We start from the raw sequence: 15,223 nt of genomic DNA, 5'->3' as shown, positions 1-15,223 counted from the left end.
AGAGACATGCCTGGTGGATTGGCAGATCTGTGTTGCTGTGCTAGGTTTGTGGTTGTGTGCATCCCGATCTCTGCTGGCAGCACAGCTTTGTGAAATTTAAGAATTATCTTTTGGGTGCAGGAATGACGTGGTCCTTTTACATGTTTATCTCTTGAAGCTGCAGGTCACCAAGATATTAAAATAGCCTCTACAGTTAATTTTTTCATGTTTAAGGAAAGGTGTTTTATTACCACTATAGTATCAGTACCTCTTCATAACAAACAGCCTATGCTTCAACTATAAGAATAAAACTTTGTGATATGTAGGTTGCTCCTATGTTATGAAGATTTTCTGCTTGTGCTGCTCAATTATGAAGCAAAGCTTGTAACACAAACTTACTTATATTGAGGTATGGTGTTTTCAGCCTTTTGGGAATATGACTTTGGAATTTCCAATTTGGAAAAGACAGGTGATAAACAGTGATTCACCGAAAAACGAACACTTCTAAGCAGGAAGCAGAGCTACATACCTGATAATATCTCACCAGGTTTTGTTGTATTGATGCTGTGCAAGTTGTTATTTCGTGTTTAAAGGTATTGGAATCCAACCCATTGTTACTAATTTAGATGGGCAGGATTTATCTAGGTATAACTTCTATGCTTTAGCACAGTGGCTTCATCAGTAAGATACATCAAGCTTCAAAGGTGCCTTTTCTATCCCTCTTACCCACTCATCTCTCACACCCTGTAGTAATGTCTCCTTCTTTTTTTCCTTTGATGAATAGGAGTCTGTTACCCTTTAGATGCTAACTAAATGGCATTGAAATCAGGTGAGATTAATCTTACTGTAAGAACTGTTATCAACTTGTACTAATGTATGCATGCTAATTACACAGTATGAAATTCTTATAAAGAAATATGGTAGTAACCATTTTTTTTCAGATGAAGTGATCCTCGTGTCATGACTATTAGTCTGGTTTATGATGATACAGTAGAAAGAAGTTAAATTTCTCAAACTAATGACTTATTTTTAAGAATGCCGTACTTGTGAAAAAAATTCTGTTTTGTTGAAGTTACTCTATGTGGGAGAAAGGTTAGGGTTTGCTTTAGGGCTTTTGATAAAAATCTGAACATACTTTATTTTCTTAACACATTTCTATATGAGATAAAATACCTTTTTTAATGAGTAGTTGTATACTCTTTCACATGTCACAGAGGAGGTTTCATTGTCAGTACAGGAAAGTTGGTTACTGGAGTGAAGTGGTTTAATTTGTCTGTTTAGCTGAACTCGGTCTCTCCAAATCCTGTGTAACCGATTGTAAGGGATAATAGCTGTCATTTCAGCGAGGCAGGAGGGGGGGAAATGGAGGGAGGAGAGTAACTTCTCCTTGGTCATGTTGTACTGTAATTTGTTGGTTCCCCCTCCACCCCATCAGTTCTTGAAACCTAATTGATAGTCTTCTGTTTTTCAACCAATATGAAGAATGAGGCAATTTGTTGTTCAGCTTCACGTGGGCTCGTATTCTAAAGCAGCCTTATGAAATGAAAATGAGAACATTCATGAGACTTAAGGTGGTCTCAACTGGTATGTTGGAAGAATTAGCAAATCAAATGTCTTCAAAATAGATCTGGCAAAATGTCAGTGCATTTTATTATTTTTCTTGTTCTTACATAGGAACATTTTCATAAATGTTCTTGGTTTTCTATGAGCCCAATTTCAAAGGGTATAAAGAGGAGAATCTCAGATTTTGCAAGGAATGCAGCTTTCACACAATTTTTCAGATACCTGTCTTTTTGCATTATGTGGTAGCCCAGCTTAAAAAGTCTTGTGCTAGTTCTTCATGTTAATTTCTTTCAATTTACACTAAAATAGATAAATAGCACCTCATTCTTTTTTCTCAATAAAATATTCCCCCCACCCCAAATTTCTAATTAGATAGCGTAGCAAACCACATAGCTTCCAGAAATACTTGTTTCTTAAAGGCATCAGTTTTGACCTTAAGTAACAATACTACTGCTAGTAAAACCCAAACCTCTTTGCAAGAGGTTGGCTTCAGTGTTGGGGCTGTTTTCTAGCAAGGGCAAGCAATATGGTGGCTACCAGATGCCACATTGATCGTTTAGGCTTTGAACCTTTCCCTTTGTTTTTTCTCCCTGAAAATACAACTGTCATCCCAGAGAAGAGCTTTGTCAACAGATAAATGTTCTTCTGTTGTGAGTAAGAAGACAGGCAGATAAAGGAAAGCAACTTGTCCTCTAACATTGCTCCTCACTGCCCCAGAGCAGCACAAATCCGGGATGCACTCATACTCGGGCTGCAGGCATGGGCAGCTGCCCGCTTGCAGATTCTCTCCTGTAAAGCCCAGATCAGGGAGTGAGCATAAACAAGGGAAATAAAATGGTGGAAGGAAAAAGAGTAGGAGAAAAAGACATTGAGAGAGAGAGAAGCCAGTAGCATAAGATAGAACTTGGGCAGGGAAAACAATTCTAAAGCTGGGACTGATATGAGGCTTCAAAGTTGCAAATTTGCCAGTAACCACCAATGGTGAATAGGACGGTGTCTACCAAGCAAAGCTGAGAATAGGGATCATGTACCTGAGAAACTGTTGGTCTTTCTTAGAAATAACAATCTTTTCTCAGATTTTTACCACTTTAAATTGACCTGTAGCCAGAACTGCAATTAAGCTTCAACATATTTTATAAAAAATAGTACTTAGTTTACTTTCACATAAGTGAAGAGATACAATTGCACAATGGTGGTTACAATGGTAGAAATACATACTGTTGATAAAATGTTTGCAAGAGATTTTAAAAACATACTGTACAGCACCACATCTGAAATTGGGTGATGGCAAAATGAACGTTACTCCATGTCCAAGTAAATTAAATTCCTAAATCTTTCTCTTGGAATAAATAAAAAAATACAATGTGCAATATGTGTCTGACACTACCAAAATATATCCTGAAGTTGAGCAATAGATTAAAAACAAAAATCAGGTAAAAAAAGACATTCATGCATTTAAGCCACCATTAGTCTCTGACTCTAAAATAAGGCAGATCATAATCTTTTTAAAACTGTCTTTAGCCACTTAAATCCTCTTTAGTGCTTTTCAAGACAAGGTCTTGACAGACCTTGTAGAATCATGAGTTAAGATGCTTTTATTTCCAACAGGTCATTTTTGACAGACTCGGCCATATTAGAAATGCATTATATGGTAGAAAAATGTTGCTTTTCCTTAATGAAAAAAGAAATATAAATTAAAAGGAACTGAGAAAGATGGATGCTTTTAGAGTTCATCACAAATGACACTGCTTTGAGGGAGGGAGGTGAGGGAAAGGGAAGGGAAAGGAAATTATGTGTCATCTTCAGTTTTAATGACGTGGAAAAGGGTGACGTTAAACAGGACTTGATGTCCGTTATTCCAGGCATAGAGAGCTCTATCTCTTGCATTGTAGTCAAGCATGGATATATGAAAATACTGATTATGGAAAGGAATGTCTGTATACTCATAAGTGGAGGTTTTTGTGGAGTAAGAATAGTAGACCTTGGCTCCTGTTAAGTGAGAGTTAGTAACGTACAAGGTGCCACAGATCATGAAGGATTCTCCAGCACTTCTCTTTGGGTAGCCTGTGCTCCAGCTCTTCAGCACCTCCAGTGTATCCTGGTTTAGCTGGCTGATGACAATGTTGCCTGCATTCTGGTTGGTGGCATACACAGCCCACAGCCCAATTTCATCTGCCATCAGGTCAATATCAGAAAAGCCACCCCAGGTGTAAGGGTAGACATTGTGAAAGCCAGCATATTCAAGGCTACGCTGTGCAAGCACCCGCCCAGTGTCAAAGCTGTATTTGATGATGATGTTGCTCTGATACTTGTTGAAATAGAGGGAGCCATTGTAGACAACATGGTTGGTTCCTGCCCATTTGAATGGAAGGTTGTATGTCCTTGATTCAGCCCCACTGACAAAGTCTGCAATTGATTTATATTCACGGACAATTTTATTGTTAGTGTAACTATCCATGTACCAGACCTGGAAAGAAAACAAAGATTGGGAGTAAACACCTAGAACGCAATCTGTGGTACATGATTATGATATGGCATGATGGATACATTGCACAAAAAAGAAGGAAAAAAGGCTTTAGGCATGCAGCAGGCTATCAAAGTACAATATTGTCCACATTCCTGTTACAAAATCATGAGGAATTCTTGAATTTCTGAATCAAAACTTACCTATACAGATGAACTGTTAAGAAGAATGTTACTAACTACAGTGCATTTTCAGAGAAATTTAATGTTGGATTATTCAGTGTTTGGGTCTCTACTATATGAGGCTTGCCTAAAGATATTCCCAGAGACTAATAATCAAAGAGAGAGGTGGGAAATGGCATGTAAGCTAAGCTTGGATTTACACCTAGGAATAAATTTGATTGAATTTTCTTCAGCTGAACTTCTAATTGGTGAAAAATAGTGTATTATTAGTAAAGAAACCAAATAAAATAGCAATGAAACCAGTAAAGTTTAGGAACAATTTTTTTCCCTTAAACAAAAACCAAAATCAATACTTTTATTAATGTTCTGCATGCCAATTTCCATTCCCCCATTTTTTCATTCATGCATTTTACCTTTTCTCGTTTTAGTTTGTCAGAGGACAAATCAAATCTTGACTAACAAAAGAACAGAATAATTTCTGGAGATTTTTTTTGTGCCAATTTCAAAACTAGCATTAACAAAATATTTGTATAAATGCCAGTTCAGGTCCCCGTCTTCCTAGTAGCTGAGGGTGCTGTGAGGGCTATTGTTTTCTCTAATTTGCGTGCACACGGGTAGTCTTTGTGTTGCTTTAAGAGGGTGGCAGTGGGGGGAAAGTACAGGCTGCCTGGGGGGGGCGCGGGCTGCGGAGCACAGTGGGGAGCTGCTGGTGGAGGCGATGGCCCATGAGGATGCATCTGGAGCAGCCATTGGCGCTCTGGGGTGTCAGAAGCTGCTTCTTCAGGACAAGAGGTAATTGGGTTTCCTGGGGTCAGTAATAAACCTGCACAGACACAGTGGGCAGGGGAGAGCTGCACACAAATCTTTAGTTACTAGTTGCCATTTGTATGTTGCCTTTTTTATTGCCTTTATTTTTTTCTGTATTCAAAAAATTAACCTTGTGGGTCTCATACAAATGAAACCTAGTGTTTTGACTTCAAAAGCCCTTTGACGGAGAGAGCATCTCCTCAAAGCTGTGGCCAATTAGAGATCCTATTGCAGATGCAAACAATAACAGAACTCAGATCTGAGGTGGCAGATGGTCTGAATACAACTGATATGGGGCCTAATCCTGCAAATTTTGACTGTGCTGCATTATGGGTTACGCTCTTGGATAAAAGTGTTGATGTTTGTGTTCTATTGCTTGGGTTCTTAAAGGCCCAAGCTCAATTAAATATGATAGGAAGAAAAAAATTGTGTAGCCGATTCAGATAGGTGTATGTCATCCCTGAAACAGTTGAAGGAAACGGCACAAAGGTGCATAGCTAACTTTTGTCATTGAATATTTTTGCACAAACACTGTTGCTTTTTCTCTGATGTTTAACAGTGAAAATAACGGAAGAAGAAGAAACATGCTGGCGAGTGTAACCTCCTACGGGGAAACTCTCTTTTAAAAGACTAAAATAAAGCCAGTAAAACTCCAGAAGGACACAAAGATATTCAGTGCCTTAACATACTCGGTTATTTTTCTCTGATGCTAATGGATCTGTCATCCAGGCTCCAAATCGGGTTCCGGATATCTTGACTGTAATGGGGCCTGTAATTTTCATCAATTTGCCACATGCTGAAATTAGAAAAACAAATGCATTAATGCGAATAATTACACAACTTTCCTTGACATCAGTCAGAGCACAAGACCAATTGCTCTAAACGAAATAGTTGGCTCCAGGGGTTTCAGGCTTATGTCAAAGATGGATTGTCATCTTCACCCTATGAACTTTTACATATCAAGCAGTACTATAAACATGTAAAAATATACAAATAAAAATCTATTTGTGTATATTTTTGTTTTTATATATTTTAAAGCACAGCTACATTTCCTGGGCATAAAGAAAAATGCTACCTAGTAAAGTATATTCTGAGCTGAAATGAATACTCTCCCTACCCTCAACACTTTTGCCTTCAGAAAGATCAATGCAAGGCTAGGATTGATGGATGTTTCAGTTTTCCATTGACCAGGGTAACAAGGAGGTTAAGGGCAGACAGGAAAAAAATGAGCTTTTGCATGAAACGTATAGCTGTACACAAATGCTTGTGTCTGACTGCACTGTGGTTACTGTTCTAGTACTGTCTGAAGTTAAGAAACCAAATATGAGAATTATTTAGCAACCTTGGCTATATCAGTTGGCTTCCAATCCATTAGGCTCATATTAGACTGTCTAGGAGGAAATAATGAGAGTCGATACGATCTTGGATGCTGACCTGCCTAACAACCCAAAAATCTATATTTTAGGGGACTTTAATAACATACCTATTAGCAACAAGCCCCTGGTGGAATTATGTTTACCAAGAGGCTTAATATCACACAGTGATGTGAAGGTGATTAGGTGAAATAGCACGCTTTGAAGAAAAGATGTTTCATAAGAATGTAAAAAGATGTGACATTTTTAATTTATTTTTTTAATTTAAAAATAAGTGCTTCTCCCTGGTACATGGTTTGTGCTATATTGTATAACCCTATCTATCTAGGAAATGTGGAAAACAAACTGTATCTGGTGTTGAGAGTGAATTTATTCAGTTCAAAAGAGAAGGTCAGATCAAGCCTGGATTTTCTACTTTATGCAGCTGACAAGGAATGTGTTGTGCAAGCCTGTTTCAGTCTATTAGAAGGGGGTTAATGCTGTGGTGACAACTCAGGAGCTGCTCACAGGGATTTTTTTTCACAGCCAGGGAAGTGGGGTGTAATGGAAATGAAGATAACTGAGTACCTGCTGAGACCTCAATGAGCAGGGTAGGCTGTTTCTATTTTCTGGGCCAATTCAAAGGCATTATTATTTACATATCTCAACCTGTGTATCTTACTATCTTTTGAAGATATTTTGAAATTTCCCATTTTAAAGAATCTTATGGGTTTTCTACAGTTGGTTATCATAGTACATAATTTTTTATTCTGGATTTTCTTTGTAGATAGGCTGCTAGTATTGTGTGCTGAGTGCTGTTTTTCTACAGCAATGAACTCCTACTAGCTTGGAAAGTAGAGGGACTATATCCTATCTAGGTGACGGCTGTTAATTTTTGGTGGTATGTTAGTAAATAGTCTCAGAAATGGATACGAGGTAAACGCAAACCTTCAGAGGGGTTTAATTTGGAATTTGTAATATTTAATTTGGAATAAAATCAGAAAAATAATGAGTAGAAAGAAATCAGGAAAAAATTAATTACTCCTGATTTTGTAGTTTTTAAGATAATTAAAATACAATGCATATATGAGTTAAAGGGTATACTAATTGGTGCCTTTAAAACACAGAATTGAAATTAGTAGGAAAACATAAACAAAGAATTTGGAATTCTGAAACGCTCTTTCTTCTATTAAAAAAAGACATCCAGGAAGCTAAATGAACTGTGAAATTTTGCTTCTGAACAGACAAAACTTAAAGAAGAGCCCATGGTGGAGAAGTGGGGGTGGTCACAGAGCCCACCTTTGGCACACAGCCTGGGTAACACCCTGTGTTAGGGTGGGCACAGGAGCGTGGACAGTGTGAGCTGAATTTGCAAAAACGTCTGCTGGCATGATGACTTTTGGTGAGGCCAGACAGGGCAGGCACCCCACCAGGTACCGGGAGCAGCCAGCGCTCGCCAAGCGGAGTCAGAGCACGGGGGCAGCGAGCTGGGTCCTGCAGCCAGGGCAGGAGCGTGTTTACTCACAGGCTTTCTCACCACCGTGTGTGTTAGTGGGTTGTGGGGAGCAGCAGGGGCACACATCAAGCTTGAGGCCCCACATCTCCCACAGGAGAGGTGTAAAAATAGGGGGTGTGCTTGTAGCCCATGCTGGCTGTTGTGTGTGGGGGGTGCACACATAACTCCATGGGTGTTTGTGCGTGTGGTGCACCATGTGTGACCGGAGCTCCTTGATTCCAGCTAGAGAAGGGTGTCAGAAATTTGTAGGTTTATTAATATTTCTTAAGTGTCTAGTACTGTGGTTTGTCTGTTGTATTACTTACGTTGATCCTGAATGTATAGTTCACTGATTGCCAGTTAATGACGTTGTTAATAATTCATAAACCTCTTCAGTCTTGATTTGTGTTAAACTATATGAATGGTGCCACTTTCTCCTGTGACGGGAGCCAGATGCTTTTAGGGAACGATCTTTCAAAATGTATTGAGATACTGTTCAATGTGACTAGATATAAGGAAGACATTTTTTACAGTGAGGGTGGTGAAACATTGGCACAGGTTGCCCAGAGAGGTGGTAAATGCCCCATTCCTGGAAACATTCAAGGTCAGGTTGGACAGGGCTCTGAGCAACCTATCTGGTTGAAGATGTCCCTGCTCATTGCAGGGGCGTTGGACTAGATGACCTTTAAAGGTCCCTTCCAACCCAAACTATCCCATGATTCTAAAACCCCTTTTTTGCCCGCTCTTCTTTTTTTTTTTTTTTTTAACCAGGCAAAATGGAACATATGAGAATGTGGAAATAACTCTTGTGATGGCAGGAAAGCTTTTTTTTAACTGGTTGAAAAGTTTTGGTTCATAGCAAACCTCTGCTCTTTAATTCCCTGACAGGAGAAGGACCAGATGCTAGTGAGAAGGTAGATCAAATACATCTCCATACTAACAAATGTCAGGAAGTTCTAGGCATGTTTTCCACCAGTAAGATGTTCAGATGGGGTTACACAGAAGTGCTAACCCAGTGAAGCACCCTGGGGTTTTTAGAAGCACTCAGTCTTTTTCCCTTGACTTTGAAAGAAGCAGCTGCCTACGTTAGAAAATCCCAACCATAACTGATTGTAGTAATTAGAAAATCAAGCCTCTGAGTGTTTATCCATCCTAAATTGTACAAGGAACATTATATCACACAATCTGGGTGTTTAGGCTTGATTCATCTCTTGTAACAGTTTTGTACTGTGGACTCCAGTAAGTCTGTTTGTGGCTTCCTGTATTTATTTATATTAAGGAAGAAGTTGAGCTACACCTGTAGGATGGGAAAGTCTCTGGGGCAGAACACATCTGGAAAGCTGCTCCAAAGTGAGCAAAAAGCAGGAGAAGCTTTTGATAGATCAGTTGAACAGGAGCTGCTTTGAAGATAGCTAGGAATAAGTAGTTGATAGTCCCAGTCTCTGTGACGCAAATGAATATTGGTAGCTGCTATATATACCAAGTGAGTGTATGATTTATAGAAAGGTTTGCAAGGGAAATAAAATCAGAACATTCTCTTGAAGTGTTTATAAACATCGTTATGTATTGTAGGTAATAAATAGGGGAAAGTGAAGTGAGTATTTTTTTCAGTGGTTGCACAAATGACTTCCAAGTGTTTTACTACTTGCACTTTTCTGCTTATGGTCAAATTTGTCATAACATTGTAATGCGAGGGAATGAAGAATTAGTTCATTCTTAATGGGTGTATGTCTGTTGTCCTGCATAATACAAATCCAGAAAGCACTATAGTCTAGTTATCAGAGCTTGCTGAGAGGAAGCCTCTGGATTCTTCTGCATGTGTGCAATGACTTGCCGTGTAATCTTTGGGAAAGTCATTTATCCTCCTGGGCTGCTTGTTCCTTCATCCAAAAAATGGGGATAATAATATATTTCTCTATTGCACAGTTTTGTACTAAATGCCGTTTGTAAAGTTCTTCAAATCCCAAAGGGAACGATGCTTTGGAAGTACAAGTACCACTGCAATCAATAAAGTAATCTCATTCTTGCACTAATACCTCTTCTGCCACTGTTGTAACAGCATTTCTTTGGATACATAGAATATTCTACTTTTGAATTTCTGACAAAAAATGTTACTGTAAAATATTGTTTAGATTCTACATTATAATCAGATGTAGCTACAAATGAATCCGATGTGTATCTACTCTAATTATTTCTTCATATTTCACAAGCAACATTTGGCAGAGTATTGGCTTCTATGAATGCTACCCATATAAATTTTTTCCAATTTCATAAACGCATTATGACAATAGTAGGGTCCCAAGCATTCCGTGGAACCTGCATTCTCTTATAAATGCACATGCCTTACATGATTGCCAGCAAAGGACCCATATGTGCATAAGTCAATTTGTGGTGTGTGCAGTCATATGCACTCTATTCCTATGTGTTCAATTGCACGCACCCTTTTAATTTTCATGGACAAATTTCTCAGCAGCTTTGACCTGAATTTTCTCTTATTCCAAAGACAAGGAGCAACTTTCAGTCATCGTAACTGCTGTGGTAATCATTAAACCTCAGTGAAAATAAGACAACTGCTTACTATATGTTAATGAGTGTTGAAAGTGTTGCCAGTGCAGATGGAAGATCCCTCTTAAGTGGCCAGGACAATATAAATAATGCATTATATTGCTGAAAAACACCTGCGAGGGAGAATAATGGAAAATAGCTATTACACACGCTGGTTAGATAATTATATTGTGAAATGCAAAAAAATCTGTGAAGATTTAAGACAGATCCTGTGGCATGCTGGGGCCAGTCTGCCTTCTGCTGCCATAGACTTCTGGCCATCAGACTGGCATGGACTGGCACAGCTGGATCTTCTCCAGTGTGGTGAATGTGGCTGGGGAGAAGGTGTAGGCATGAAAGCTGTTTTTCTTTCATGCTTACTGATCTGACCACACAGTACCAGCTTTTAGGAGTTACTCACAGTAAGCCTAACTGAAGCTGTTTCTACTTTAAAAGGCACACAGAGATAGGCCAGAAATACACCCAGTCCATTAGCAGCCGAGTATAAAAGTCATTTAAGTATCTAAGACCAGGGAATAATGCCAAGAAAGATGAATAAATCTGTATCAGAGCTTAAGAAGGCCAAACCCCTTTAATAACGAATGTCCTTAATAATCTATTTCATACAAAAATTTTCTCTCTATTGTTAATATACATAAATTTAATAGTGTTTTTTACATTAGTACATCGAGATAGAATGTGTTGCAGGAATTCAGCATAGATAGGAGGGGAAATGTGGATGAAAAATAGGGAAATAACCCCTTTGAATACACCTAGTCATTTTGATGTATAAAATGTATCTTAGGTTGTAGTCACTTCACTAATGAGTGTTACAAGAATATGCTGTAAAAGCAAAAAACCACAAGTTACTCACTAAAGATAAGTTGATTACCTTTTGGTGTCTAATAAACTTGCTGGAACACTCACTATCAGAAAATACTGTCTATTTATATGGTTTTTCTTGCTCACTGCGGTATTGCAGTGCAGGCATTTTCTCCTGACTACCTCCTCTGAATGCAGTAATGTGCTATTATGTGTGTGTGTTGAGGGGAAAATAGGATCATAAGAAATTTCTGTTTGAAGAAGTCTTTCATGTATTTTAGCCCATCGTCACTGTGTCATTTCTAGTGTAAAATAAAGAGATTGAAAATAAATAATTTAAGAGGCTAGCCTAACCTAGATATTTTCTCATTCCATTGCCTCACAAAAATAAAGTGGCGCTGCTTATGAAGTTAATAACATATTTTGTGTCGTGTGTAGCATTTAAAAGTAAACCTCCCACAGTTGATAAATGAGATACCCATCACAGGACTGAATCTTGGAATTTCTAGTTTATTCATGTTCAGTATTAACTTACAAAGTGTTTATTTCTCATAGAGGGTCTAGATTGTTGGCTGTAGCAATCCAGATTGCAATAGTGATCCATTCAGGAGTCTCAGAACGCATAGATAGGTTGGGGAGAGGGAGACTCCATTGTGGTTGTAAAGCAGGTAGGTACTAATTATCCCCCTTTGGGGATCCCCTTTTAAGGCTGACAGTTGATAATGATACCTCAGGCTGTTAGTTTTGGTAACTGATACTGAGCTAGTACTGATTGTCAGAGATGCTCAGCATTTGACTTTTTCTAACTAAAGCCAGCATGTGAGCAACCAAGGTGGAGGCTGCCTGATGTAAATCTAGCGCAGTGCTCACAACAGATTGTTGCTGTGCTTCCTGCAAAAATCATGCTTTTTTCCCTTAAACTACATGTAATGATTAATTATGTTGTATTGCAAATTGGAGAATGGCACATCTCTCTTAACGCTCATATTACAGGTCTAAAGACAGTACAGTTGGAGTCATAGGTGTCATAGCACAGGGTTATGCTGTGGACATCTCAAAACTGATTCCAGTCTACTTCCCACTAAATCTTTTTTCACACTGACATCCCAAAGGTGACCCAAGTAGCAATGCCTGTCTGAACTTTTTTGAAAGCATATTTGTAGCTCTTCAACCAGGTGTAAATTTCTTAGATTTTAAAGTTGCTATCTGTTGTAATCTTCCATCTTATTTCCTTCTGCATACAGTAGGGCAGATCATTGTATAAGATACACTGGTGCAAACTTAGAATGATATGACTGACCTTAGGCTGAGTTACTCTTGACTTTTATTAGGGTAGCACAGTCAGGATATAATCTCTCATCAAACAAGAAAAAAAGAAAACTTCATCTTTCTATACAGAGGCAACTAAAAATACATAGCCAAGGGACCAAATTTGCCATGAAATTGTTAACTTACTGAGCTTTTTCATGCAGTCTCGAAGCCTGGTTTCTAAACTGAGTACACGCTGGTGTAGTTCCTCATAGTCATAAGCACCAATTTCTTCCTGAATCCCAGTGAGGACAGTAGACAGATTCCTAATTTCCTCCTTGAACTGGGTGATTAATTTGGCATCAGTTTTGTATTGTTCCAGAACTGGGATCAGTGGCAGGAGCTCATCCATCTTTTCTTTCAACTCCTGTTAAAGGCAATCAGATGTGCATTAGAGCAATTTAAAGGAGTTCAATCCCCTAATTCCCCTTAATGTAATATTTATGCCTGATTATTAAAATGACTTGAAAATTACTATTGACTTTAGTTACAGATGTATTATTTGTGTATTGTGAAAGTCTTAGAAACCTCAGACTTCATGGTAGTAAGCAGTAGATAAAATGCATGAGAGAATAGTTTTTCTACTGAAAGTACACAATTACCTTCAAGTGATCTGAACCAAACCTGTTGAAGGTCTGACTTTCCATCCAGAGGGTATAAACCCCTCCTGGGTGTGTCTTTCTTAAGAGAAGTTGATTAGGCCTGAACACAAAGTGACGTTCAAGGAGTTGATACCTGTTTTACAGTGCTGTTATAGTTGGTGAGCTCTTAATTTCTATTTCACTCCTTAGAAATACTGAATTCATTTTTTTTCCTCAATGGCTGTTGAAGACTGTTTAGCTCTGTTCTGGCCACAGTGATGTATACCTCTTTCTTCCGAAGTAAAAAATCCATGGTTCTTAACTGTGCTTTCTATTTGTCATCCTGCTACATCACTAGGTGCCTTTGAAATTCCTCAGTTGATCTCTCTTCTGGACTATCACAAATTGTTTTATTTGCCATGTGCAGTTGTTACTGCATTGGCAATCCTGTTCTTAAACACTGATTAAACAAAATAAGGCTCCACTTTGGAATCTTGGATTTCCCCTTTCTCGGACTTCTACCGAGTCTCATACTTTCAGAATTCGTCTCAGTTCGTAACCTATAGTGGCTGCTCATCTTTCATTTCTTAATTATTCTTTTAAATTCACTAATCATAGGGGCTTTGTTAAATATAAACTAATTGTTTGAGGTTGTTTTTTGTTTAGTTATTATCTGTAGAAAACCTCAAAGAATCCTTGCAGTCAAAAGGTTTTGCTTTATTGAAAAGCAGACAAGGTTTGTCCCTTATGTATCACCTGTATATAGAGATTTGCATCTCTCTATATAATTTGAGGAAACAGCAGGACTTCCATGAGCAAACGCCCAAGAGACATGAGGAGATGCAAGCCTGGACAAAACAAGGCAAAGGATGGAAATAAAGATTTGTTGGATACTAGCATTAGGTGGCAATAGACATTGGGAACAGATGAGGACACACAGGGAGAGGCTATTGAAAGGATTAAAAAAATCAAGTCCTGAAGAATAGCTGGAGTAGTCAGCAGGTTAAAAGGGAAAGCAGAAGAGAACTAAATGGAAGCCCAAGCACAAGAAAGAGATGTGGAAGCAAATGTGGTTAGAGGTTAGTGTAGTCAGAGCTGTGCGAAGACACGAATGTACAGTTTGTTACATCACTTGCATTAAAGGATGCAATAAACAGGGTAGGATATTTCCAAAATAAATAACATGATGATGCCAAATGCATTTTTGCTAACGAGATGTGAAAGAGGCTGATAGGCAGGATCAGCATTTGATCCGCTTGAAGATCTACCTTTGAATTTTTGCCTCAAACATGTTCTAAGACAGCTTGAGAGTTCTGCAGTATTCTTCATCACTTGGCTAATATATCCATATTGTTTTAACAATTGCTTTCATATAGGAATTATTATTTACTCAAAATAAAGACTTATATGTGTTGCTAGGAGGTATATTTTGCACAGAGGTCATCTTTAATAGCTAGAAAACTGCATTTTAAATTATAAGCAGATAGATATACCACTATAAATGGATTTGAGAGTATTAGGAGTTCCATTGGTTCTATTTCCAAGGGGTCTTCCAATTACATTATAGTATCAGAATTACTGAAATGGAAAAAAGAAGTGGAGAGTCTTTTTGCCTACAGTTAAAACTATTATTTGACTGTTTCTATTAAAAACTTAACTTGAGCCTACTTTATGCCTGTTAAAATGAATCGTTATTTTTTCCTTGATGACAAGGAGAGTAGGCTTTGTGACACTGAAAGTAGAGCTCCAGAAGCCAAAGGTTTTGTTACTTCATTTTGAAATTATAAACTTCGGCTTTGGTTCTGTGGGGCGATGAACGCTGAAATTCATGGGTAAACCACGATGGAAGAAAATGCAAGGCTTGTAAAAACTCAGGAAGATAAAATGTCTTTAAAGTGAATTAGTGAAGGTAACTTGTTCCTGATAGGATTTATGCCAGATCAGATGTCATTTGAGCAAACTGCTGTAACTTTTTGTGGCAATCGGGTATCTCCTGCCTGGCATAAAGGCTGATTGACTGAAGTATGACCACGTGCTCAAGTGTGATCTGGATCAAATCTGTACTCTCTGATTCTCATCAACATGGAACCACAGCATTAGAATATCTCACTTTAGTAAATGATATA

General features: G+C 38.3%; 1 protein-coding gene across 7 annotated transcripts in view; it reads right to left on the bottom strand.

The window, feature by feature from the left end:
• Positions 1-1,606: 1,606 nt before the first annotated feature.
• The window catches only part of OLFM3 (olfactomedin 3), a 60,328-nt gene continuing 46,711 nt past the window's right edge, over positions 1,607-15,223 (bottom strand). For 6 of the 7 annotated variants that reach the window (XM_074151432.1, XM_074151429.1, XM_074151427.1 and 3 more), the window contains 3 exons: positions 12,664-12,883; positions 5,685-5,791; positions 1,613-4,009 (listed from right to left, as the gene is read on the bottom strand). In XM_074151432.1, the coding sequence (XP_074007533.1) occupies positions 3,332-4,009; positions 5,685-5,791; positions 12,664-12,883 (1,005 nt within the window). In that variant the 3' untranslated portion in view covers positions 1,613-3,331. Of the gene's footprint in view, positions 4,010-5,684; positions 5,792-12,663; positions 12,884-15,223 lie in introns of all 7 variants that reach the window. The other variant, XM_074151431.1, reaches the window with a different exon arrangement.

The sequence above is a fragment of the Numenius arquata genome, chromosome 8, assembly GCF_964106895.1.
Source record: "Numenius arquata chromosome 8, bNumArq3.hap1.1, whole genome shotgun sequence".
Taxonomy (NCBI): Eukaryota; Metazoa; Chordata; class Aves; order Charadriiformes; family Scolopacidae; genus Numenius; species Numenius arquata.
This window is presented reverse-complemented; position numbering and strand designations above follow the sequence as displayed.